Source organism: Odontesthes bonariensis, chromosome 6, assembly GCF_027942865.1.
Source record: "Odontesthes bonariensis isolate fOdoBon6 chromosome 6, fOdoBon6.hap1, whole genome shotgun sequence".
NCBI lineage: Eukaryota > Metazoa > Chordata > Actinopteri > Atheriniformes > Atherinopsidae > Odontesthes > Odontesthes bonariensis.
Window position 1 is genome coordinate 40337717 of NC_134511.1, and position 25408 is coordinate 40363124.

At 41.4% G+C, this 25408-nt stretch overlaps 1 protein-coding gene across 2 annotated transcripts in view; it reads left to right on the forward strand.

Annotated features, from left to right (window-relative positions):
* The first annotated feature begins 11452 nt into the window (after positions 1-11452).
* LOC142382678 (single-stranded DNA-binding protein 2) overlaps positions 11453-25408 on the forward strand; it is a 59893-nt gene continuing 45937 nt past the window's right edge. Inside the window, exon 1 of one of the 2 annotated variants that reach the window (XM_075468794.1) lies at positions 11453-11759. In XM_075468794.1, coding sequence (XP_075324909.1) covers positions 11704-11759 — 56 coding nt within the window. In that variant the 5' untranslated portion in view covers positions 11453-11703. The remainder of the gene's footprint in view (positions 11760-25408) is intronic. The other variant, XM_075468793.1, reaches the window with a different exon arrangement.

Below are 25408 nucleotides of genomic sequence, written 5' to 3' on the forward strand. Positions count from 1 at the left end.
CAAAGTAAAACGGGCAACGTGTCGTTTTTTGTGGATGAATAGTACAATCTGACAGAAGATAAGCCTATTCTTGCCTTAAAACCTCACAAAAGGAACCAGCCACTGGGAGGTCATCAGCTGGTTGACTAAGGGTAGAAGAAACATCTGCTGCTCCAGAAAAGCAATAAATAAAAAGTCAAATACTTATGGAATAATTCATTTGTCCGCTGACCCCCCCCCCCCCCCAAAAAAAAAACTTACTGTTTTTATGATTTTGTAGGATATTCTAGCATAAGCTGAAATTGTGACTTTCATATTAAAGGGAGTGATTGTTATAGTTTTTTCTCTAATAAACGACCCCCTTGAATATGCTGAAATTAAAAAAAAACTGTTTCCTCGTTTCCATTTCGCTGTTAGCCTAATTTTATAAACATCATCTGAGTAGAATTAAAGAGTTTAGAGTTACATTTCAAGCTATTTTATTGAATAGTTGCATAATATAGCAATCTGAGAAATTCGCTTTTGTTGAATTACCTGGAGCACATGACATTCTTATGATAATCAGGGTGCTTTTTATTCAGGAATAACAACTTTATGCAGCCTGTGGGCAATACGGTTAAGTACTATACTTTATAAAAAGGCACATTAAGATTACACTGCAGGGTGTAACTAATGACATGAATGAATAAGACTTGTTTTTGATATTAACATTATTCTTGATGTTCTGGCCCTGATGATTGTGAATTTAGTTGATTCATATAGTCTCAATATCATTTTGATGGTCTTAAGATCATTTTGAAGTTGCATCATGGGACTTCTGAATGGACAAATTTGACCTACGTAAAATCATACAGAAAAGACAGATTTCGCCTGATGTGTCTATTTAGTGCGCACGCGTACCAGCGAGGTAGAACTTTAGAGTTTGGCAAACAGATTCAAGCTGTGCACATGTGGTGCCATCAAAAATGAAATTGTAATGAATATATAACAAGTATGAAGATAAACAAAAATGAGTGTCATGCCCACAGTTTTTATTAATCCATCTATTTTTTTTTAGCATTTCCAATTTGATTTAGCAGATTCTTCTAAAATCTTTCATCCTTACACCACCAGATGGCACTCAGTACTTGACTGTGTCACAATATGTCCACAGACAAAAGGGAGGGCCTGGTGTTGTACAGTGTGAGCCATGAAAACTGAACTTATTGACATCAACACTGATAATTACAAACCATAAATGTCATATTTCCTTAAGATGCAAATCCGTTATTTTAATCTTGGAGCGGGCTGCACAATGGCATTTTAAACATAAAGTTGTGTCGTGCTTTAAGTGTTTTTACTGCCCTTTGACAGGTTTATAGTACACAATGCACCCATAAAATAATAGTAATACAATAATAAAACTGACAGCACAAAGCATTCAAAACTCCTGGTGCAAATGAACTTAGGGCATCACTTTTCATACCCGATGGCTTGCCTGCTGCTGGCAACAGACATGTTCATTTGTTCTTATTTATTTGAAAAGTAACGAGCCACAACATGATGTCCAAATGACTCAGGTTATTAATGTATTTGTGATTTATGGGAGACATGCATTACTTACCCTAAGAGGGTTCAACAATGCATACACTGTTTGGTGAAACATAGCGACTGTAACAGAAAGGGATTTCACAGTATCCGCAGTCGCTAAATGAACACCACATTTCAGTCAGGTTCTGCAGTCTGTTAGAACTCTTTCCATTTTGCCAAAAAATTCTAAAACATCAAATTGTTGCTTCATGACTTATTTTCATTTTAATTGGATGTTTATATGTGGGCTTCTTTCAATAAATGTTTGAACAGATTGTTCAACACATGTAACAGAGTTCCAGTGTGCTGACTGCTATCACATGACTATCACACTGCTATCTTTTGCTCCAAATGCTCAGTTAAGAGTCGTGAGTTTATTGGGCTTCAATCAATCCTGCAGTGATTCTTGTTTTTTTCTTAACTTCTGCCTTTGTGACGGACTGGTAACCTGTGGAGATAATTCCACACCTCTCACCCAGTGTCAGCTGAGACTGGCCACAGAATGGATGAGCTTCTGTGTAGTAATACGTTTCACCTGTGTTTTAGAAATATGGGGCTCTGAGGGTTTTGCACTTTCTGGTGCAAATGTAAAAGACTTTTTGCAACATGATCTGTTGATGCAGATCAGCATTAGGGACATGAATGTGTGTGTGTGTGTGCTAGTTGAATGCACTTGCACACACGACCATTTATGACAAGGTTTGACTTGAACAGTGTCTGATAATGATGCCTATCCGGTTTAGTTCAGCTTGAGGCAAATCCGTAAGTCAGCCACCAATGGTGGAAAGATGGATACATTCACTCACATGCATCTTGCCTTCTATCTCTTTATCTTCAATATGTCACAACATATTATTTATTAGATCGTCCAGACAACAGCTGCTGGCATTTCGATGGCGCTGACTGGTTTATGCAACATGTTTCCCTCATCGTTATAGTTGCTGTAAACCTGTGAACTCAAACTGCTGTTAGGTTTCATACCTTTAGTCACTCCCAGATCTTTGTGTGTGAGTTTCTATTGCATCTGTTTCCACAAATGATAATAACCCTGTTGCTTGTTGTTCAAGAATAGAGTTGACATTTCAATTAGTCAGATCTAAATCCAAAGTGAAATAAAAGAACCCAGAGGATAAGCAGTGTTATTGATCTGTACTGTCTAGGCACCACCTCTCTTCCCTGGTTAATCCACAGGGTCGACTTTAATGACACTGAGGAGCTCCTCTGGCAGTCAGCACTGCTGCCATATGCAATTTAGATAGAGGAAAAGGAGAAATGCAAGAGGGGATGTGTTAAAATCAGGAGCAGAGAAGAAGGGGGGTAAAGGGGACTAGAGGTTTGAAGGAAGTGACAGTGGATGGGGGTAAAGGAAAGAATGTGGCAACAGGAGCAAGTTTTGGGAAAGTGAAATACAGAAAATGGAGTTGATGAACATCTTAGAGATAATTTAGACTTTTTTGTCTCATCCAGTAAATACAATATTTGCCACTTTAACACCATAAACCACTAGAACAGAATTAACATATTTGTTGATGGTAAGACAAAAGTTAAAGTCAACTTTATCATTGAGCACGCTTTAAAAAAAAACTGCTGGTTGACCAATATGCTGCATATCAAAAATCAATTAAGGCATCACAGAAGGTGACGTTAAAGACAAAAAAAAGAAAAGAAAAAATGTAATGAATATATCTAAACAATACAATAGGGGAAATAATTGAAAGCCAAAAAATAAAAGTGTCTTTTAAGATGAGACTTAAAAGCACGAAGTGTTGAAAATAAGGATCAATTTCACTCTTATATTTGTGTGATGAATACTGAAATACACTCAAATCAAACACAAAGGATAAATTAAAAAACAAAGGGTAAATGATCATTTTGTGGTATTGTTGGGTGATATGTTCAAGACTAACCTAAGCACCAGTGGATTTATATTTACTAAACATGTCTGAGCTTCTTCTCATCTAACATGAGACAAAAATAATGGAATGGCTAAAACATATTTCTAAAATCTGAGAAGTATTCCTTTAACCAAGATTAGCAAAAACTCTAAGAAATCAACTAGATTCCAAGTTAGATATCTGAAATGTTTAGAAAGCTGTACATTTTGTGTTTGAATATTCTATGAGGACAACATAGAAAGGGAAGGGTTAAGTATGTAGAATTTGTGCAGTTATGTGCTTTTTTTCCTTTTTTTTTTTTTTTTTTTGCTCACATTAAAAGAATTCCTGCGGCAAAACAGGAAGCCACAGAGGGAACAGTTGGCAGCCCTAATCTGTGCAGATCCTCTGATAGCTTTCTTCTTCACAAACAATGCTGGTCAGGACTGAGGAGGCTCCTGAAGGGTGCTGAAAGATCCGACAACCAGGCAGAGCCAAGCTCTTTGTCAGCTTCTGGCTGATCAAGAGTCAGACATGTTCATTTAGTACCAGGAAAGATGGCGTTAATCCACTCGAAAACAGTCATGCCTCCCAATGTTTCACATCCTCTGTTGTTTCTTTTTTTTTCTCTGCTTCTTTCCTTTTCATTTCCAGCACAATACATGTGGATTTCTTATCTCTGCTTGGTTTTCCAAAGCACAGGCTCCCTGTCCAAATCCTACCCATACACTGACATTTATCATTTTTCTCTCTTTTTTTAAAATTAAATTTTTTTTTTTATTATTTATCTGTGTGTTTTTTTTATTCCACACATCTGTGGTGTGAGACAAAGAGCCTTTGTTTGAATCTGTTAATTCGGCAAAAACCTGTGCCTCCTATAACTTTTACACTACGTGAATCAGACAATGAGGTCAACCTGTTTGGGGTTTCCTAAGAAGCTTACATGATGTAGTCACAGTGAAAGAATGCTTTCCTAAAAGAGCATCTCAGTTTGTGGTCTGTCTGTCTGTGTTCAGACTTTAAAAGCTGCAGCCAGCATGATGTCATTTACCACAGAGACAATACTGCAGCTAATGAGTCGCAAACCGGACAGCCTTGTAATGTAGTCCACAAACCCGTCTGTCAGTCAGACACAATGAAATGAAGTAGAATTACAAACCCACATGCCATGCTCATGTATGAAGTTTGTGTCTGAAGGAGTGCTTCTTTCAGAGTATGAGTATTACCTCGGTAAGACAAAAGAGGTGCTTTGTTCCATCGTCATTCTAAATCCTCCCTTAGCAATTACCGTTCACCTTCCAAAGACCTCGGCGAGGAACAGAGCAACACTCTTTCTTTTAAAGCAGGCAGTGGAGCATGAAGACACAGGCGCTCCACAGGCAGATCGCTCTTCTTTTTCAGCTGGCTGTAACTTGAGCTTTAAACCTGATGTTAGATCCTCTATATGTCTACAGCAGGGTTTGTTTTCCGAGAGGGATTGTTTAGCACCAAAGATAAAGCATTTTCACTCAGGAAATGGGAGTGTGTTTTTTTTCTCTCTCTTTAGAAAATAGAGTAGTCTGTTATTTCCTATTTTGACCTAAATAAGATGAAAGAATAAAATTCAACGCATGGTTATCAGTCCTAATAGGTGTGAAGGTCTCTGAAAAAGCACAGAATGATGACAGACATTATAATCGACATAGTCGTGACTCTAACAGGGCTGAAAATACATTCTGTTTTACAAGCTGCAGGAAACTCTCATCATCACATTTGTCCTATATACTGTAAGTGTTGGTAAAACTATGATTCAGTGCAAAGGCGTACATTTTGCAAAGTTTTAGAAGTGAATGCCTGTCAGAAGTCAGAAATGGGGGAATATTTTCAGCTCATAGCTAATCTTCCTTAACGCCGACTCTCACTGACAACTAAACTTCTGACACTGTACTGAGTAGCTTCATGAATCTGTGACACTTTGTGTTTGTGTCTGTTTCTTAACATCAAACTGACTGTGCTAAAACATAAAATATATAAACCAAAATAAAACTGAAAATCACTTAATCATCACAACTCAAAGCACAGCTGTAGTAGACAAATAAAGATGTGAAATAGATAACATCTGGAAATGTTATTTATGTGTTGAGACAGTTATGTATATGTATATGTTAAGTCAGATGCTTTAATAACCATATGCAATTACTCTTTTCTATTTTGTGAGTGTCTGACCAACAGCAGGGATGTTTGCTTTGTATTGTACTGAAGAGATATCATCAGTCAAAACATGGTAGTCCTGTTTCTTCCTTATTTAGTTCTCATTTCCTGCTTACGGATGCAGTTTGATCAATATCACAAGTTGCTAAAATACCTAAACAGAAAATTAACATGTCATGTGCTTGAGACCAGGTTCTCTTCCTGTTTGTCCCTGCTGCTGCCTTTGTTTACATCAGGGCCAATGGAAGGCTTTCAAACGCAAAGGACCTGACAGTTGGTCATTGGAGGAAGATGCTCAGCTTTGAGCTCGTAACCCCTGTGTGAACCCAGCGTATACGTATTAGCATGTTATTAAGTCTTTGCCCTGGCTTCATGTTAAAGTCCTTATATGTAGGATTTGAAGATTTGTGTCTTTAGTGCCTTAATGGATCTTATTGACCCAGTCCAGAGAATGAAAGCCCAAAAGCAAGAAATATGCAGGACGCTTTTTCTAGTAAATTATAGGATTCATTCAAAAGATGCTATCGTCCAACCAAGATTTGACATGAGGCGAAGCAGATGTAGATGTCTTTAATTAATTTCCTTATTGTCTTCTTTGTCATCAGTTGAATGTTCTTTATCATATCATGCTAATCCATCCCACATCCATTACGAAGCAATCAAAACAAAGGCCACCGCTTGCTCGCAGAGATCACACCTAATGTTTGAACATGTATTAATGGATTTTTGGCACCCAGTGCAGCACAGCAGACCCAGAACCTGACAAAGCTGGTATGTCTTAACTTACAAAGCTGGTACCAAATATTTATCTATTCTAAAACCAGACAAGGAGTTAAAACTGTTAAAGACAGACAAGCAGCTTCCACCAATAAATGGTGATGTTAGGGACCTTAAATCCCTTCAAAGGTATACAAACAATCATGAGTGTGTGCACCAAATGGAGAATGCCCACAGTTCTCTCTCTTCATTAATTTAAGCATGTTGTCCTCTTTGTGTCCCTTATTGGAGAAAAAGCTTTAGGAGGGCAGCATAAGAAGCACATACTTGGTGCACTATCACTCTCTCTCACGCACACACATCCAATTCCCTCTCCCTCGTATTGTTTTTTTGGGTCGCACTCATCTGCAGCCTTATTACCCAGAGTCCTCTGCGGCAGCCCGACCAGCTCTCCACTGCTGTTCTGTCAGTCACATCAGCACCCAGTACACGCTCAACCCAGCAAAGATCATCAGGAATTTCACCGATGGAAAACCTGCTCGGAATTCAGAAAAAGGCTCTGCATATGTCTAATTGTGATGGAGTCTTCCACCTTGGCTCAACTGCTCCTTTTCTCTGCCTTATCCCAGGATAAAATCCTCTTTCATCTCAGCTGTGTAATTAACTGAAAACATTAAATCTACAATAACTGAAATGAGTCTGTTTTGCATGTTGAAATTGGGATGATTTGATTCTCTGCCCCCTAATGTTGTATAACATATGCAGTACATCACAATCTCTGTGACACACTGTGACTATTTTTGTCCTCAATACAATAATGCAGTGATGATTACAGTGACTATATATTCAATATACAACATCTACATCAAAGCCATTACAATTTTTCATTGCATAAAGACAGTGGCCACCACCGTATTAACTTAGTCATCAGAATTACCCTAATTTTGAACATATGTTGAATGGAAATACCAGAGGCCCTTTTAGTTTTACACTGTTTAACAGCTGCCTAATTGCTGTATGAACAGTGTAGAAAATGGACAAAGAGAAGAAGTGCATATTTTCGTTTTTGCCTACTGTCTGCAACATTTTAAGGCACCGTTAGAGCAACCTCAAACCTACATATGGACATCAAATCACTAAGCTACATCCTTCCTTCCATTCAAATCAGAAACAAGTGGGATTGTATGAGAGCCATATGCACAGATGATGCTTTTGCTTGGCTTTTAAAACTAGACAGTGTTAATGTGTAATTCTTTTTTCTTTGCGTGTTGTGTGAGTGTTTGCGTATGTGCGATCGGTTACACACCACCGCATCTGTATTGAACACTTCCTCGTACAACACGTGAGGCTGAACACACTTCAGCTGGTCGACTCCCCACAAAGAACTGAGAGGCTGTTTTTTTTGCGAACAGACATTAATCCATTGAGTCAACTAACATAAGAACAGACGAGTAGGCACAGCAGGGCTCATATTTTCAGGACCGCTTCACTTTATAGATGCCATGAAATTGATGAGATGTGGAATCAGACTTATTAGGATGTTTCCATCTCTTACTTTCCTGTTGCATCAGTTTCTGAAGGCAAACTTATTTTTCTTGAATGCAGAGTTTGTTTGAGTGTCTGTTGTGCATAATCCTATTTATTCCTGTTCGATAAACCATGAAACTGGTTTGTAACTTTGCTCAGTTTATACCTCTTCTCCATTAACCCCAAGGGGCACACTGTGCTGGTCATGTTAGAGGTATTCCGTTTGTATCAGAGTAGCTTTAAGTTCTTCAGCCAGTGGTATGGGATTTGTGTTTTTTTCCACCATAAACAAAACCCCGGGTTGGGACACCCTCTGCTTCAGCAGACAGAAGAGCGATCATTTTGTTTGGAGCAGGCAGTTTCAAGATGCCCCTAGACCAGCAGAGAGTTTGAGCAAAGAGTTGTGGTTCTTTTGTCTTGTTTACTGTAGGAAAATGAGCTTACATGTGTGAATACACCTTCACACATTTGTCATTGTGATTCATATGTGTTGCGCTGTGTGTGTTTGTCCTCTGCATTTCTTCTTTTTACAAGCGCGAGTATTTTTAGCAGGAAAACAATACAAGTGAGGTGGTGTGTAAATTTTCCATGTTCAGAGGTGTGCAGCATGCACGAGTGAGTCTGCGCTCCCTCGGTTTAAAGTGAGCATCCAAAAGGAAAAAAAAAGGCCCACTTTCCAAAACCCCTGTTTGATAGTGATATGTTTCTTGGCCCTGGCACCAGCAGTTACTCATCTGAAAACAAAAAAACAAAAAAGGACAATGTGACAAGGTGTACTATTGTTCACACTAAATTATTTACCGAGCCACAAGCTTTTGTAAACTTCAACAGCAATTAATCTCAAGAACCTCTTTTGTGTGAGAGCTTAATCGTTTGCTAATTAGTGTCCTTGCTAACAGACACTCTCGGTGGAAATCTACATTTACAAAGCCCATCGATCGACAGGCTCACTAAACAAAGGCTGTTTGCCAAAATGCCAAAGCTGTTGTTGAATAGCTGAGAAGATTTGTGCGTTGCTTACCATGTGGAAGTGTGTGCTAACATGAAGTGACAAAAAGAGGAGGAAGAAATGTATCAAAGGAAAAGAAACAATACAAAGACGGGTATATTTCGGTTTCACTCTGTACCTCATGGTGATTGTGAGTGTATGTTAAGTGAATATGGGGGCTTGTCTGAGTGTGGCAGATAAGGATGCATTGACCAAACAGTTGGCAGGAGGTAGCCACAGGATTTGATGCAAAACTAGCAGAAGAACATGTTGGGTACACTAAGATAGTCAAAGAGAGGAAGAAGAAAGAAATGAGTGATCTGCTCCTATCTGACAGTGTACTTCAGTAAGTATTTACCTTGGAATCAAAACGAAGAAAATTCGATCGATTTAAAATGAGGCTCTGAATACAGGTTCAGATTGAGAGTGGTTTATTTGCCCTCAGAGATGCGAACATCAGCTGATTTTTAAGTCCCAACTCATGATCTGCTAGCTGTGATGTTCTAGCTTCCAGCATGTGGTGACCAGCTGAGCCAGTGGCTGATCCAGTGGACTGCTGGCTTAGAAATATGACTTGCTTCATAGGCCAAACGGCTGTGCTCCTCTACATTTACAAACCAGTTCCCACTGTTCTGCAGGCTTGTCATTCTATCCTATTCAATTTGGCTCTTTTATTGTGCCAAAGACAAAAAAGCTCCACTTTTACCACTGATAAGAGTTGACTGCTGCATACGCACGGATGTAAAAATATTGAGAGAAAAAAAAAAACAAGCCCTAAAAGTTACAATAACCAGAACTCTTATTCCTTCTCCTGCTTATCTGTCAGTCTCATCTAATCTTACCGGCCTGTCAGTCGGTGTCACTTCAAAGAGTCAAGGTTGATGATACGAGTGGATGTAGAAAGTGATGGTGTGTGTGCATATATCTCCCTCCCTTTGGGGATCAGATGATATGCTGTCCTGACTGTAGTTGTTGTACTTGTCAGTGTAACATGCTGGGGCTTCATTTTGATTGTGACCACAGATTTACACTGAGTCTCAGTCAGTGAAAAAGAACTGCATTGCCCATGGTGACATACAGTATTCAGGCAGCCAAGACATCCAGGAAGCCTGCAGGTTAGTCAATCTATCAGTTCATCAGCCAATTGCTCAAAAAGCCTGCCTATCTATCTATCTATCTATCTATCTATCTATCTATCTATCTATCTATCTATCTATCTATCTATCTATCTATCTATCTATCTGATTTGACTTTTTTCACCTGATATGACCTGTTAACCTTTTCCTTCTTCCTCATCTTCTGTCTTGTCCTCTTCTCCCTCCATCCTCTGGAGCACATGCTTATTGCCTGTGAGTGGTTGTCATGGTGATTGGCCCCGAGGGACTCATCCCACAACCAAAAAGTTCTGCTTGTCTGAAATAGAACCTTCTCCTCTCTCCTGGGGGAAGGGGGGTCGTTTCGTCATATGGGGGAGGAAACCGGGGTAGGGAAAGAGAATGAGAGATGTTTCAGTCAAAGAAAGAGAGGAGACAGCGAGGAAAAGATGGAGAGGCAGGCAAAGAGAGAAAACAGGAGAGAATGAGGCAGCGTGCATCCATTCCAACTGGGTCACATCGCAGGAGCATTGCGTAAGCATAAACACTGCTGCCCCTGTGCTATGCCCTTAGAGCACACACATGCACACACACAAACACTGAAAAAAATCTGTAGCTTTCCAGACCTTACTACTGTCTGGGAATCAGCCGTTTTGTGTCTGCGTTACTTTTCACATTTGCGCGGCAGCAATCTGTGGCCCGTCTCTCTGTGCACCCTCTCAGGGGATTGTTGATGAGTACATCGTGACAGTGGATTGAACCCTCTGCTCTGTTAGCTGCCAAGATGGACAACCGCATGACATAACATGTCTTCCCATCTGAATATCCAAACGCACACACACAGTTGTGTGAGTGCAACAGTATAAGTTTTGGTTTTTGGAAAACATCAATCTTAAGATCATATTAGCTCCAAATCATTTCACACAACCACTAATTCATGTGTGCGTACACATAGCGCGCCACCTACTCCCACAGGTCAGGTTAACACTTTTAAGCGCCGATGGTCCTTAGTGAACTTCCACACTGCATTCGAGTGAGATTGAGGCATTACCGGATTTCCCAAAGATTTCCTCTTGGTCCAGGAGCGACTGCACTGTAGCAGAGTGGCCACATGTGCTCACCCTCTCTGTGCATGCTGGCTGTGTTGTTTACAGGCCCTCAGTAATGGCTTGCCCACTCCACACATGTTTGGATGTCACAACAACACCTATGTAAATGAACACTGATGGAGATGTAGCTGCCTTGTTTGCGCAGTGTGTGTGTGTGTGTGAGAGAGAGAGAGTGAGTTGGTAGAGGGTGTGATTGTCAGTAGAGAGAACAGCCAAAGCCAGTTGTTTAAAATCCTCCTTGGACGGTTTCAAATCCCCCCACTGCACTCAGAGAGGAGAATAAGAGGGAGGGGACTGCAGATGTGTGTTTCTGTGTGTTTGTGAGTATATTTGTGTGTGTCTACAGGAGAACCTCTCCAATCAGGGAAGGGATGAGAGAAGTATTGACTGACAGACAGACTTCAGATGGACAGACTGGGAAAGCAGAAGAAAAGCCAGAGAGAGAGAACCAGAGAGGAGAGGAGGCGGAGTTTCCACCAGGCAGGCGTGGTCTCGCAGCTGTCACTCACTGGTGGTTGCCATAGCGAGGGGGCGGTTCTGAACAGCGGGGCATCCAATGGGAGACGACGCTGCCTGTGTCACCATGGTGACGGGGCTGTGCCCAAGGAGGTTGTGATGGGTTGACAGGTGCGTGACAATCGGAGCTCTCTGCAAGCATGTACGCCAAAGGCAAGAGTAGCAACGTGCCGTCCGACAGCCAAGCCAGAGAAAAGTAAGTTTTATTTATGGGGGAGGAAGCTGCGGCTGTGAGGGAAGTTCACGCGCAGCCGGGGGCAGTCGCGCACAGAGCTGCGGCAGGGGAGGGCGCGAGGCATGGGGCTCTCTGCTCAGCGCGCGCTGCAAGGCTTGGAAAGTTGACTGCTTCATTTATTTGAAATAAGATAAGACATTTTACTGGCGGGGTTTAGATGTCAGCAAACCGAGAAGATTCGACTTATTTGACGGTTTCAGCTTCAGGAGTTAAATTTAACGTTGTTGTTTTTTTTTGTTTGTTTTTATTTTTATTCTGAATCCAGTAAAATCCTCCTCTTGTAATGCATTGGTATTTCTCGGCTTGTTTTTGTTTTTTTTTGTCAACTGTAAATCCCGAACATGTCACCTGAAACACTCCTCAGCATTTTCGCATTGGTTGACGCGCGACCCTCGGTTTGGATTTGGTACTAAATGAGCAGTTTGGTGAGCATGCAGAGGGAAACTACGCGTTTTTGTGAGCATGCAGAGGGAAACTACGCGTTTTTGTGAGCATGCAGAGGGAAACTACGCGTTTTTGTGAGCATGCAGAGGGAAACTACGCGTTCGTCGGCGTTGCCAAACTCCGCGCATTTGTCTGCTCCAGAGCCGCGGGTTTTTTTTTTAGGTGGCGCTTTTCTGGGAGACAGTCTTGCGCGAAATCCACGAGTCCCGCTACAGTGGATTGAGATTTGTCAGTCATCTTGTCACCATCTTTTTCTTTTAACGAGATGGGAACCGTCGATCCGAGTATTTAAAAAAAGAGTTGGGTCGCAATTTGCGCAGCTGTAAATGATCAGCGGGTTTAATGCTTGTCATGGCTGCGCTGTTTGTAATGAATAAGCCTAAAAACAAGAGTTTGACCCAGGAATGGGGGTCCTGAGGCTTTTTTTCTCTGTATCAGACAAACGGTACTATTTAGACAGACCTCAAGGTGAACGTGTCAGTGACAAGTAAATAGAGGTTAGACATGGGTCCAGCTTCAAAAGATAACGCAACATACATCGCCTGTGAAATTTGACACATTGTCTCTTTGGTGTTAGTTTTCAGCTCTATATTTCTGTTGTGATTCAGATGTCCCAAAGCCTGCTGCACACAGAGTAAGATCCCAGCTGACTGTAACAGGAGCAGAGGCTGGATCACAACATGTCACAGTTAGTCTATGTTAATGGCACTCATAATAAAGAAAAGTTAAGTGACAGAAAATGTATTGTGAGGTCAGAGGATTTATATTATTATCATGAATTCAGTAGTCTCACAGCCTGACGGGCGGGGGGGGGGGGGGCACCTTTACGGTAAAGTCTGGTGGTACAGCAGTAGACGCTGGAGCAGGCTTCTGCTGTGGTGGGCTTTATTCTTTTGTATCCTTTGGGCTCTGCACACAAACCTGAGCTCCTGCATATGGCTGATGTTCGGTGTATGGGTAAGTATGTTGTTGTGAGCAGTTATAATCACCTGCTGCAGAGCCCATGTGTCCAGAGGCTGTATACCAGTTTTTACTAATAGGAAGCTCAATATGATACCTCTGCCGAACTTAACAAGAACGTGGCTCAGAAGTTTAGCTTTAAGTTATCTTAGAGATATGCTGTCTTTTTGACCACACACACACTTGTAGACAGACAACTCTGATCGGGACATGACGAGATTACTCTAGTGGTGTTGAAATGATGTATTTGTAGGATGCAATCAGTAAACGTGACAATGATAGAGGAGGCCAGAAGCTCCCTGATATGAAGACCACGGCAGTAAAAGCAACAGTGGCTGTGTCCTAGATGCTATGTAAGACCCTAATTCAAGGGTGTGGTCAGCATAGGGGGTATACCTCAACATCTGGTCACATTTGCCTCGACACTGCCGCTAACAGACATCTCCATATTGTATCTTGTATATATGTAGCATTTATTTCTGAGGATGTGCACAGCCAGCGCTGCTCAAAGACGCTGCAACCACGTACAACTCCCAACTTTGGAAGCACAGTCATTTCTGAGCTTTCTCAATCAGGGTGGGATGAAAAGGACTGATTCTCTGTGACATTGATTTCCAGGAGCTTAAAACCACTTACATAGACAGCGATGTTTATCTTTTTCTCTTATGCATATGATTGATCAAATCAAAAATCACCTTTTTGGATTTGTTGCCGTTTGGCAGCAGGTTGTTCTCTGAACATCGGCTAAAGCATTATTGATTTCCTCCTGGAATGAAGCCTCTTCGTTGCTTGTAATCCGACCAATGATTGTGGTGTTGTTGGCAAACTTCACAATGGAGTTTTCTTTATGTCAGGGGATAGGATCTTAAGTGTACAGGTAAACAGAGGGAGCTGAGCACACCACCCTCGGGGGCTCAACAGAGCAACAGAATGATGGAAGTGGGACTAAGTACGAGCTGTCTGAAGTCTTTTTGTAAGGAGGTCCAATATCCAATTGTGTAGTGTGAGACACAAGCCCAGAAAGCTTAATGTGCGTCACATGAATCCTTCTTCAGCTGGTCTTGACAGCACATTGCTTTCTGGGCTTGAATAGTCGGCGAACAGAGTTCATGAATTTGGAGCACGTGTTTATAATGGTATACCATCACTGTGACCGGAGCAGACAAAGGCATCTCCACAGAGGGAGAGTGTAATAGAATGACAACTGTAGGAAGATAGGCTTGTCTTTTTCTCTTCTGTTCACCTGTTTGAATAGTGTAAGGTAATTTGTCAAAGGGAGATGTCCATAAAAGACAGGATAGATCACATTTTTCCACTCACAGCGACAGCCACTCATTTGTTGTCTCTTTTGAATCCAGTTGGCTCGTGTTTGTCAACAGTGTGAGTGAGTGTTCATCTTCATCCCATGAGCCCCATTCTTTATTCTGAATCAATATGAAAAGGACTGAGCAGTGGGGCTCTGCTCTATTTCTGCCTTATCGCGTATACTGACTGAGGCAGAGATAGGGAGGTTGCTCCAGGCCAGAAAGATACTCCGCATGAACACTTTTGCATCCATCTGTGTGTGTGTGTGTGTGTGTGTGTGTGTGTGTGTGTGTGTGTGTGTGTGTGTGTGTGTGTGTGTGTGTGTGTGTGTGTGTGTGTGTGCTTGTAAGCATAAGCTGGTAAGACACAGACAGATTCTTGCTCTGCAGAAGTTGTCCTTGATGGTTTCAGGTTTTTCTGTTGTGAGGTCACATTTCAGGCGTTTGAACATCTGTAAGCGCCGCCATCAAAGGAAACTATGACCCAAACTTTGATCACAAAATATGGAAGCATAGTCTTTCATAAGTGTAATAGCTTAAAAATGCAACAATACGAGGTTGAGATGATGAGATACTGACTTAAAGCTTTCTCCTAATTTATACAAATATATTTTCACAGTGCACACAAACTTCTAACTTCTCTGTTAAACTGTTTAGCTTGGACTTGTTGGAGCATTTCACACCGTTATCTGTGCTTACATTTCACTTTAAGAGTGATGATCTTTGAGCGTTACTGCCAAAGCCACAACAGGAGAAAGGAACGGGTAGAAAATACGCTTTCGATTAAAAGGCAAGTCTGAGTTTTGTTGCTGTTGTAGTAGTTGTTGTTGTTAACAAGCAGCCTTGTTTATCAGTGGTGTGCATCAGATGAGCAGTGCCGGCCCGGCGCTGCTGAGCCTTCAGTTGCTTCTCATTTCTGCAGCGCGGCAGGGGATCAGAGAGCAGGAGAGATGGAGGGCAACAACAGACTGAGAGAAAGAAGGAGGAGGGGAGAGAGCGAGACTGAGGGAATTTGCTGGACCATTAGTTTACAGTGTTGTAGTATTGACCTCAGAATGGACCCCTGTAGACACAGGCCTCTGGCATCGTGCCCATGCAGATGTGGAGGAGCTCTAAATGCAACTAACCTCTATGGATCTGTGTTCACTGGTTTGTGTCTGTGTGCTAAACATCGGATTTTTGTGGTGTGTCATAGTCACAGATGCTTTTTGAGACTTCTTATTTTTTGCTTTCTGCGTGCACCAATTTGTAATAAAACACAGATTAGCGAATGTCTTTCTGGTGGTTTTGCAGCCTGTTAAATTGGGGATAAAATGTGACAGATTGTGATATAAATATATATTTACTACTGGCTCCAGGAGGATCAGAAAACTTAGTACATCTTGAAAGAGCTTTCATATTTGATGCTGTGAAAAGGTTTACATTTTTACAGCGGCCACAAGCTGCCAGAGAGCTAAGAAAAGGATAGCCTCGTTTTTCATCCCCTAAGAAATCATAGACACTTCAATTCTGTGTGTCCATGCTGTAAAGTAGAATCCAGTGAATACTACACATTTCAATTAACACAAATGTCATACTAGTTATATTGTCAATGGCAACTTAACATGATAAATCCAAAAGCTTGTTATGGATATTGTGAATAATGTTGTCTCTTGCAGTAAGAATACGCTTAAATTTGTGGCGTACATACATACATATATATTTTCTTGTATAGAGTATGTTATAGGAAAAAAACGGTGGCACAAAATATTAGAAATACAAATCCTTTAAGATGTGGTGGAAGCTGTAATCAGCAGTGTCCTTTTTTGTGCCATAGCTAGTTCACAGGCTGTTTTTCAGTTGTTTTTTCACATCCAGAGAGCCACTACAGAGCTGAGCAATTGCATCACTTGGAATGTCTCTGTTGTTTCAACCCCCCTTTTAGTGTGATCTGAATATCTGTAGAGGGCCACAGTGCATGGAGACACTTCATCTATGCAGGTCACAGTATTTGTCTCTCTTTACCTTCAAGCTGATGTCCCAATACCACCGGTCTCGTTTGTAAATGCTTGTAAACATCAGTAGGTGTTTGTTAATGCTCTTAGCAAGGCCTAATGGTGTTTCCTAACGCTTAACAGCATTTATGAACAGCCCTGCCGGATGGATTTATACACCGTGTTTTGAGAATGATCTATAGGTGCCAGCTGTTTACATCAAAACATCTGAAAGTGTTTACAATTGAATGTGGTTTATGAATTCAGTTACAAGAGCAATTGTGAATGTCGCTCTATGCTGCGCGTCAGGCAGCGTTCACAAGCTCAACTGGCAATATTAAAACATTAAACAGCAGGAAAATGGATAGAACACTTACTTCATGTTCTTGCACTGCTGCTTCGACTTCACGTCCATGTTGAAACTCAGTTGTTATGGCTCTCACTTGAATCAAGCAGAATAGATGCTTCCCTAACTCTGGATTTTTAAAGATTTTGCTCTACATAATCCCACTACTTGCCCCTGATGTAAACGGTCCATCATTTCTAACCATGGAGGCTGCTACAGCAGCATTTTCTTTTTCACAGCTTCACCCAACATCATCAAAATAGTTTATATTTCTCAGCTGCATTGTGTGCTTTGCTAAATGTGCTGAGGCTGTTGCAAACGGAGGAGTCGGAGCTGCTTTGCTAGACTAAATATGTGATGGCACTATTTCTTAATTACCTCACCAGTGATTTGGTGCATTCATTTCTGTATTTAAAAGAGAAAAAAAAAATCCACAAACTGCATGTTAGGCATTATTTAGGCCTGTACTTTAACTGTTCTCTATAGACTCTGGTGTCAAAGCTTTGAAAAATGCATTTAAATTAAACTCTGTGGAGAAATACATGTCGCAGAGCGAGTCACAAACTGAGAGAAACCCAAGAATATGTCCTCAATATTTTTTTACAACATCGTAGTGTTTTGAGATGAAAGTTTGTATGTCGCACACATCAGCTTTCCTGTTGGAATTTTGAAGAATATGAGCCAGTTTTCACACTCGTGTGTCTAAATAATGCTTTCTCTGGCTCTGAGATAGCAGCACTGCACGGGTCACTTTCCCCCCGCCGTACCTGGGCTTTGGTCTGCACTTGATTTTGATTGGGAGTGACAGTACACGACCACTGACTGTGTACTGCAGTTGTTCAACCAGTGTAGGTTTCAGTCACTGGCAGTCAGAGGACACATTCCACATAGTTCTGGGATTGTGGTCCTGAGTGAATAGCATTGCTGCACATAGTGCACATTCCTTTTCCCTCTTTTCTCTGTGTGGGTCGTGAATCATGGAACAAACTCTACCTAAGAGGCACATACATTGCCTTTAATTCTTCACTTCTCTCCAATTTTACAGCACGTCTTTTGTTTTTCACTTTCACTATGAAATACTTCTTTTAAAGAAGCACCGTATTAGTGATTCACAGTTATAGTAGCTATAGTGCAACTACAATAAGGGTTACTTTGCTCTTTCTGGAGTTCAGTTACCAGCTATTGAAGTCGGTGCAGACTGAAGCATTGCTGGTCCTGTAAAAAACTCTGAACTGAAACACCTCAGAATCCTGCCAGAATGCTGCCAGTGCAGCATTGCGTAGACCAGGGCAAAGCAGTGCATGCTGGGAGTGCTCATCTGACAGGAGCCATTCAGGCTGCTGCTCTGGCTCTGACAGTGAGTTGCATTACAGGGGAACTTCAGTAAAAATAGAGCAGTATCTCAATCCCTGCGCACACACACATATACATGCACACACATGGTCAACTGTACAGGGAGTCTAATCATGTCTGCACCAGTTGCCACCTGATAAATGTAATTAAAGTAAAGTGAGCATCGACCGAGCTGAATGGTGGGACAACTTTTTACATTTTGACAGTTAGAAGCTTAAAATGGTCGGCATGGCTTTGTGTCATAACTGCGATATACACATATGCTTACACTTGTAGTTAAGCAGTCATAAAGCGGTTGTTAAACAATTTATTGACGCGGTGTAAAAATTCACGGAATAGCTCATGCTTGAACTGCCATGAAATGCTTGAGGTTTGAGTTGTTGTAGATGGTCAAAGAAATTGGGGCTCTGTTCTGCGTAGCTTTTAGCTTTAGCTTTCCCCTCAGGAAACCGTGGGATTCTCTAAACCCAGTGCTCCCTGACTGCTGCCTACTGCTGGTAAGGCACCGGCTGCTTGTAAGTAGTCCCTTTGAGTCCAGTGTGACCCATACATAAGAGCCAGGGCCTAAAGCTGCTCCCCTCTGTTTGACTCAACGTTGAACAATGTAAGTTTGTGATGATGTATGTATATATCTGTATTCAGTCCTTGTTGGTTTGGGACAAAAGAGAGCATACTGCATGTGTTAAGTGTTTAATCCCATCTGAGCTGTCTGCTCATGGCAGTTTCCCCATATGTTTTATCCCGCAAAATCAGCCTCCATCTGTCCGTCATGCTGCCTGTGTAGATGCAAACTACAACATCCAGCAATCATTACACTGCTAATAGCTTCTTCAGCTCTCATGGGAAACTTGTGAACAACGGTGAGAACCCCGAGTACTGTCACCACTCTCTATTGTTGTCTTTCACCATCACTGATGGTCAGTGAAAGATACGAATCTGAAACTGCTGCCAGTCTATGTAATCCTCACAGTGTTGCAGATTAGCATCAGACTGAGATTACAAGAAAACCAGAGAGGAAAATGAGCTCTGGTATGTTTTCTCCTCTCTTTGGGTTTGCAGAGATGCCTTCAAACGAAAGTGATGACAATCTGTGATGACAGACTGACAAGGCTCTGATAGAAAACACTTTTTAACCTGCTGAACACACACAGGCTGTTAAAAGTCCTCTTTTTTTCTGCTGGCATCCCTCCTAGTCTCTCTGTTATCCTCACTGCTAGAGATGTAACTTGCCACGGAGCTGCTATCAAAGCGGAGGGCTTTTATTGAGCTGTATGAGGCAGATGGAGACGACTTCTGATCGACGCAGGCAGAAAAATAGGGTGTCAATCAACAAACAGCACTCTTTTTACGATACCCCTCGCAGGATGCCTTTTGGTCCTTAAGAAGAATCAATTGGACAAAAGGCCTCCGTTGACATCAGATAGCATGTGGGAGCACAGCGTCCTGAGAGTGTTTGTCGCTTCCCTCACATGGCAGAGTGTGTGGATGAGTGAATTTATCGCCCGCTGCTGGACCCTTAGGACCCCACTGGGGTCCCTAAATGCTCCTACGTGAATTAGAAACACACATTTTTCCTCTCTTTCTACTTCCTCTGTGTTCTCTTCCTTGCTCCCTTTCTTTTTTTCAGTGCCATGGTGTCAGCTTATCAAGTTTGTCTTTGGGATTAAGATACCGACATTTGGGGATCGAAAGGTTGAGAGCAGTGCGCTGTGGATAGGGTTGAGGGCATTTCATATTATGCTTTGCTGACCATGAGCAGAAACTATTATCCATGCTGGCAGGCTTTGTTCATGTTAGTGGTAGCTCTTGTGGTTTGGTCAGGAAGTTTTTTTCGTTGCCCCTCGTGACACCAGGCATGCTTCACTTTGCTCTCAGACCGCAGCACAGTTAGGGATGATCTCCCTCAAAGCGCTTCCTGTAACCTGAGATCTCTTGCCAAAAGTGAATGCTTTTGGTGAACATGCAGCCTCAGTTAAACTGTCAGATGTCCATTTGGACAGTTTTGTTTGTCAGGAAAAGGGATTCATTTGACATCCCCAGCGCAGCATTTTGCTGTCCTGTCAACGTTTTATGTTGAACAGTGTTTCTGTTGCGTCAGACACATTCGCCACTGCTCTATGCGTCTAACTTACATTGTTATTGTAAATCCGCTAGTTGAACTACACATCCTGCTGCGCCCCAAACCCGCCCTCTGCCTGCCTGCAGAGTATATTGGAGGTTGATTGGAGGCCTCTCTGGTGATACTCCTCCATCATTGATATGCAAGCCGCATCGCACAGACGCTAGCGCAAGGTTAAGCATGCGTGACGGCCAGGCTTAGGAGCTGCTTCAGACACTCTCTATCTGTATCCTTCTCTCCACTTCTCACCCTGAAAGCACACGTTTTTCCCTTTACCTTCTCTGTACATCATCTCACTTCCTCTGTGTCTTGCTCCCACTTGTCCCTAGTCTGTGAAGTCAAGCCACAGAGTTGCTCACTTTAAATCTCAGCAAATGTACAATCTTTATATGAGAGGTTATCCTTCCATGTTTTCCTATAACATCCACGGTCACACTTTCTCCTCAATGAATCTAAGGCAGTATATCCTCAAGCTGAAGATTTAACTCGCCCACATAGAATTATTTCTTGAAGTGTTAAATAATCTACTTATACTTCCTCAGTAGTCCTACATCTAGGTCTCGGTACACTCGCATTCTTCCTTAAACTGTTTCAGATTGCAGTTTTTTTTCCCAATCTCACCTCACAGCTTTGTTGTTCAAAACTGTCAAGAACCGTTCAGAGTCCCTCAGTTAGAAATTGTAATACAATGAGAATAGCAGTTTTTCTCCCTCTGTTTTTGTAGAAGTTGTTGTTCGATTGTGGAATGTTGTATAGTGAAAGCTGAACAATAGTGCACTACTGGACAGTGTGTGGAGCTGGCAGCACAGGAGTGTCCCACTCTGTCCTATTCCAAATCCTGCATACCACTGTGTGACTGACCAGGAAATGGCAACTTTACTCCGTTGTGTCAGAATAAACACTTTTACGCAGCAACAACAGCAGTTATGAAATAGTTGCCTAAACACAGAACAACAGAACTTTACCCACAGCAAGCTTTCAAGCGGCGAGGACCGAGGGGACTGATGAACCAGCTCCCTCGAAGGACTATATAACTTAAAGGACTTTTTCTCCGGTTGCTTTCACAGGAACACTCTAATGATGTAACAGCCATGGGTGAAATGACTCCATTGCGTATACAGTTGGCCTAATAAACCCTGAAGTTCACCGCCAGACGACTCTCTTTCTGTCTCATTTTTGTTTGAGACAAAAAGAACTGTTGTTTTCACGGGCGACTGACCAAAGGTAACAAGATCAGTCCACATCTTTGTGATGAATACGATACGTTAGGAAGTGTAATGTTTTCTTTTTTTGAAGTACATTTCCTATTGACCAATGGAGGTTTTTTTTGACGCTGTAGTTGGAAATTACTCTCAGTAATCCTCCAGTCAAAGGGCCTTTACTGCGACTTATTTCCTTAATCTTCACTTTTCCAGTTTTACAAATTCATTTTATCTGGTCATCGGCTATTTTTGATTATAACCTAAATACATTCATTCATCACAATCACATGTTACGCTAGAGAATTATCTATGCTCTCCTTAATCGCAGATATGGATCAAATGTCTCTTTCTATTTCAATTTGTACAATTTGCTTGTATGTAGATGCAATAAAATTTCTGTCAGAGATGAATATTGACCAAATGTTTGAGCTGCATTTTCTTCGGTTTTGTGTAGGCCTATTGGGTATTAAGCCACAAAAGGGCCTCATAAAGGGATAAATGCACACGCCCTGGTCTCCAGGCCTTTGACCTTGAGTAATGATCAGATGTTTGAGAAGGTGTGAGCAACAACTCCCTTCCTCTAAAGTGTTCGTACGATAACGCAAAGGAAGCATCTTTCCAAAAGCTAGACTTCTCTTACATTTTGGTTTCATCCTTCAGTCACAGGGTCTTCCATTTGGGGATATGCCAAATATGAAGTTAGAATAAAAATGCTAATCATACGGTCGTCTCTTATAAGAATGAGTGTTAGAAATCTATTATTTAGAAGTATTGTGTTTTGTTCAAACGTGTTCTGACTTGTTTGTCTACCATCACTTTAAAGTTGATATAAATTGAATGTCCTCAGCATCATATATCATGTGTTGTCATGGCTGTGTCACACGCTGTTGGAGATTTTGGGTAAACTTCATAACGGCTCGAAGTGAAACTCAACTTAAAGTAAAAAATACACTTGAAAGATAAACAATAATTACCATGTGTGGTCGCTAAATGCTGCCATTTTAGTTTTCTCTGTAAACAGCAGTTTAATATTCTGGGTTTTATGGCTGTATCGCATTGAAGATTTACTGTAATAGCTTGTAGAGAAATTTGAACAAGGAAAACACTCCTAAAAATCATTGGTGTTCTTTCATCTGTGAAATTAAACAAACTCCCCACAAGAGTTGACTCAATCTGAACAAATCAAAGCCAATGACGTGGAACTCAAATTAAGAAAATGATAGATTTGCCTCCGTTTTTATCTGATCCATCCACTCTGCGTAATCTGCAAACAAATCACAGTCAGACAGCCATATGTTACAGTGAAACATTTGTGTAAATGATGGATTTTTTACGGGACATAAGTGAAATTTTGCTCAGATTGTTGGTAAACCACGAACTTAACCATCACGGCCTCTCGTTTCTCAGTTTCTCCTTCTCTCAGATAAGCTGGCATTTCCTGTTATCTCAGCCCTGGGCATTGTTGTCTGCTTTTTGAGACGGTAAACTCTCTGCACTGCTGACAGAACAAGAGCTATTTCACTTTGTCTGATTGGGTCTGTGTGAGGCGGGAGGGAGGGATAGAGGGGCTGCTTCCTTTTTAATGCATTGTCTGTTCAAGTCTTAATTGCAGCTGCTCTAATTTGACTCAGTGTGCAAGTCGGGGAGCATATCCTGCCAGAACCTCCACCAATATTTTCCCTGACACAAAGTGCTGAATTGAATCCTTTAGTTTAATTTGAGTACAGCCATTCAGCAAGGCTTTGGACTGTGACAGAAGGAGCACATAGAAACACAATTGCTGGATCTTGTAATAAGACCTTACAGTAGAATGAATCTATAAGAGGGAAAAAAGATTAAGCAGATGTATTTAGTCAATTGTCTGAAAATGACCAAACATTACTTTGCCCCAGCTCTAAATAGGAAACAATTACTGCTCTTTGCTGTAAACAGAAACATATTGGTCTCAGTTTTGTTTTTATGGAATAGCTGGCAAAAAAAAGGCTAGCAAATGAATTTATAGTATGAATAACCATACCATAACCATAGTATGAAAGCAGGTTTTCAAATTCATGAAGGAAACCTTTTTTTTTATTTTGACTTCTATCACTTTAACTAGCATTTTTTTCTTCATTTTAGATTACAGTTAATTAACTGTAACTGAAAAATCCCCTCTTAATCATTAATTAATGTACCAGTTTTTGCTTGCATGGGTGATGCTAAAGTTTTAATCGTTACAAATAATCCATTTTAGAAGCATTTCCCAATCCTGATCCTCAGCCCCTCGTTTCCCAGCATGCTTTACTTGTTTTGCTGTTCCAACGCACCAGATTCAGCTCATAAGCTCTTCCTCAAGCTGCGCAGAAGACTGCTAATGACAGTCATCTGAACCGGGAAACGTGTCAAACACGCAGCGAATAGGAGGGCCGGAAGAAAATGCTGACTCACATGGTATCAGTCAGAGTATTCCAGCTGATCAAACTTGCTCTTGTGTCTCTACTGAGTGTGTCAAAGATGGTCTTTGTTGCCATGACGGCCACAGCAATATTAGAAAGCGACAGCTGATGCATGACATGCAGGTATTTGCAGTTTGACAGTGGTTTGAGTCTCTTGACTTTCACCACTGAACACTCTGAAGAAGAGGTTCAACTTGAAAGTTTTTTTTTACTTCATTTTTCTGCTTGCAAATTGACACTTATATATGCGATGATTGGGAAGTAAGCCCGAACAAAGCTCTTCAGGCCACATTTTCTTATAATAACTTCTGACCTTCGACGCATGACAACATGAACAAAATTTTACTTTATAGATTATTCAGTTTACTTTGCACTCTGTTAAACCTGTGCTCTGCTATTTTCATGCACAACTAAGTTCATCTGTGATGGGGTTGGGGTGTAGCCTTTTAAGACGCAGCATGCTCAGCGGTCACAGTACAGGGTGGAGGTTTTCAGCTACAGTTGGACTTGTGGTCACAGCATCTTGATAAGTTGGCTGCTGTCAGTTTTTTTTCCTGTGCAGTATAGCTCGAGTTATAATGCGAGCTGATCCTTGTAGTGCATCATATAGTACACTGTGAATAAAACCCAGCAGAAATTAGACAGAAATGAGGAGAAAATGTATTGGATGTTGCATTTGGGGACAGGTCCTTAAATTGTGCAAATGGAAATTTAATTATTTTTATTATTAACCGACATGTTTGCACAAATCCATTGAAACTTCGATTTCTTGGCATCTTTAAAAGAAGTTAAAACTTAAACTTATTATAATGTTTGAGTTTGCAGCATTTTTTTCTTCACATGATATAAGACTGTCCTCAGGGCAGGAGTAGGAGGAGAGATGATTCAAGGATCTGGAGTTAATGAAAGGTAAACACGAGGTCCACACGGACCTCTGAAGAATGCTCTTCCTTTCGACCAGGATATGAGCTTCATTCTTTTGACTTGTACTTTTAAACATGACATTTCACCTTTTGCAAATTCTTCTCTTCACTGATGGAATCTTTCACTGGAAGCCACTTCACATTATTCTGTGCCTGTCGGCCCACATCTTCAGAAAGAAAAGAGGGTTTCTTGAGGTCCCGCCATCGCTGTCTTCATGTGCAGCCTCCTGTGTAATGTCATAGAGATTTCTCTCAGGTTGCCGGTGAAGCTCTCACAGTGTTGATTTTGCCACCTTCAGTCACCCAAGCCATTCTTAACCAGCATGGGCCGTACTGCTCTTTGCCAAGCTGGTATAAGAGCATGCAGGCCTGTCACCCAGCCAAAGCTCCACTTAGGGCATTACTATGTGTAGTGGAAGAGGGATAAAGGCTACGACAAACATTTGCTCAGCAAATCAGCATGTGAGACCATCTCTGAAGAGCCAAAGCAGGGAACAAGAGCAGATAGAACACAGTTTATTTAACAACGAGTGTCTCTCCTTGGGCTGTTT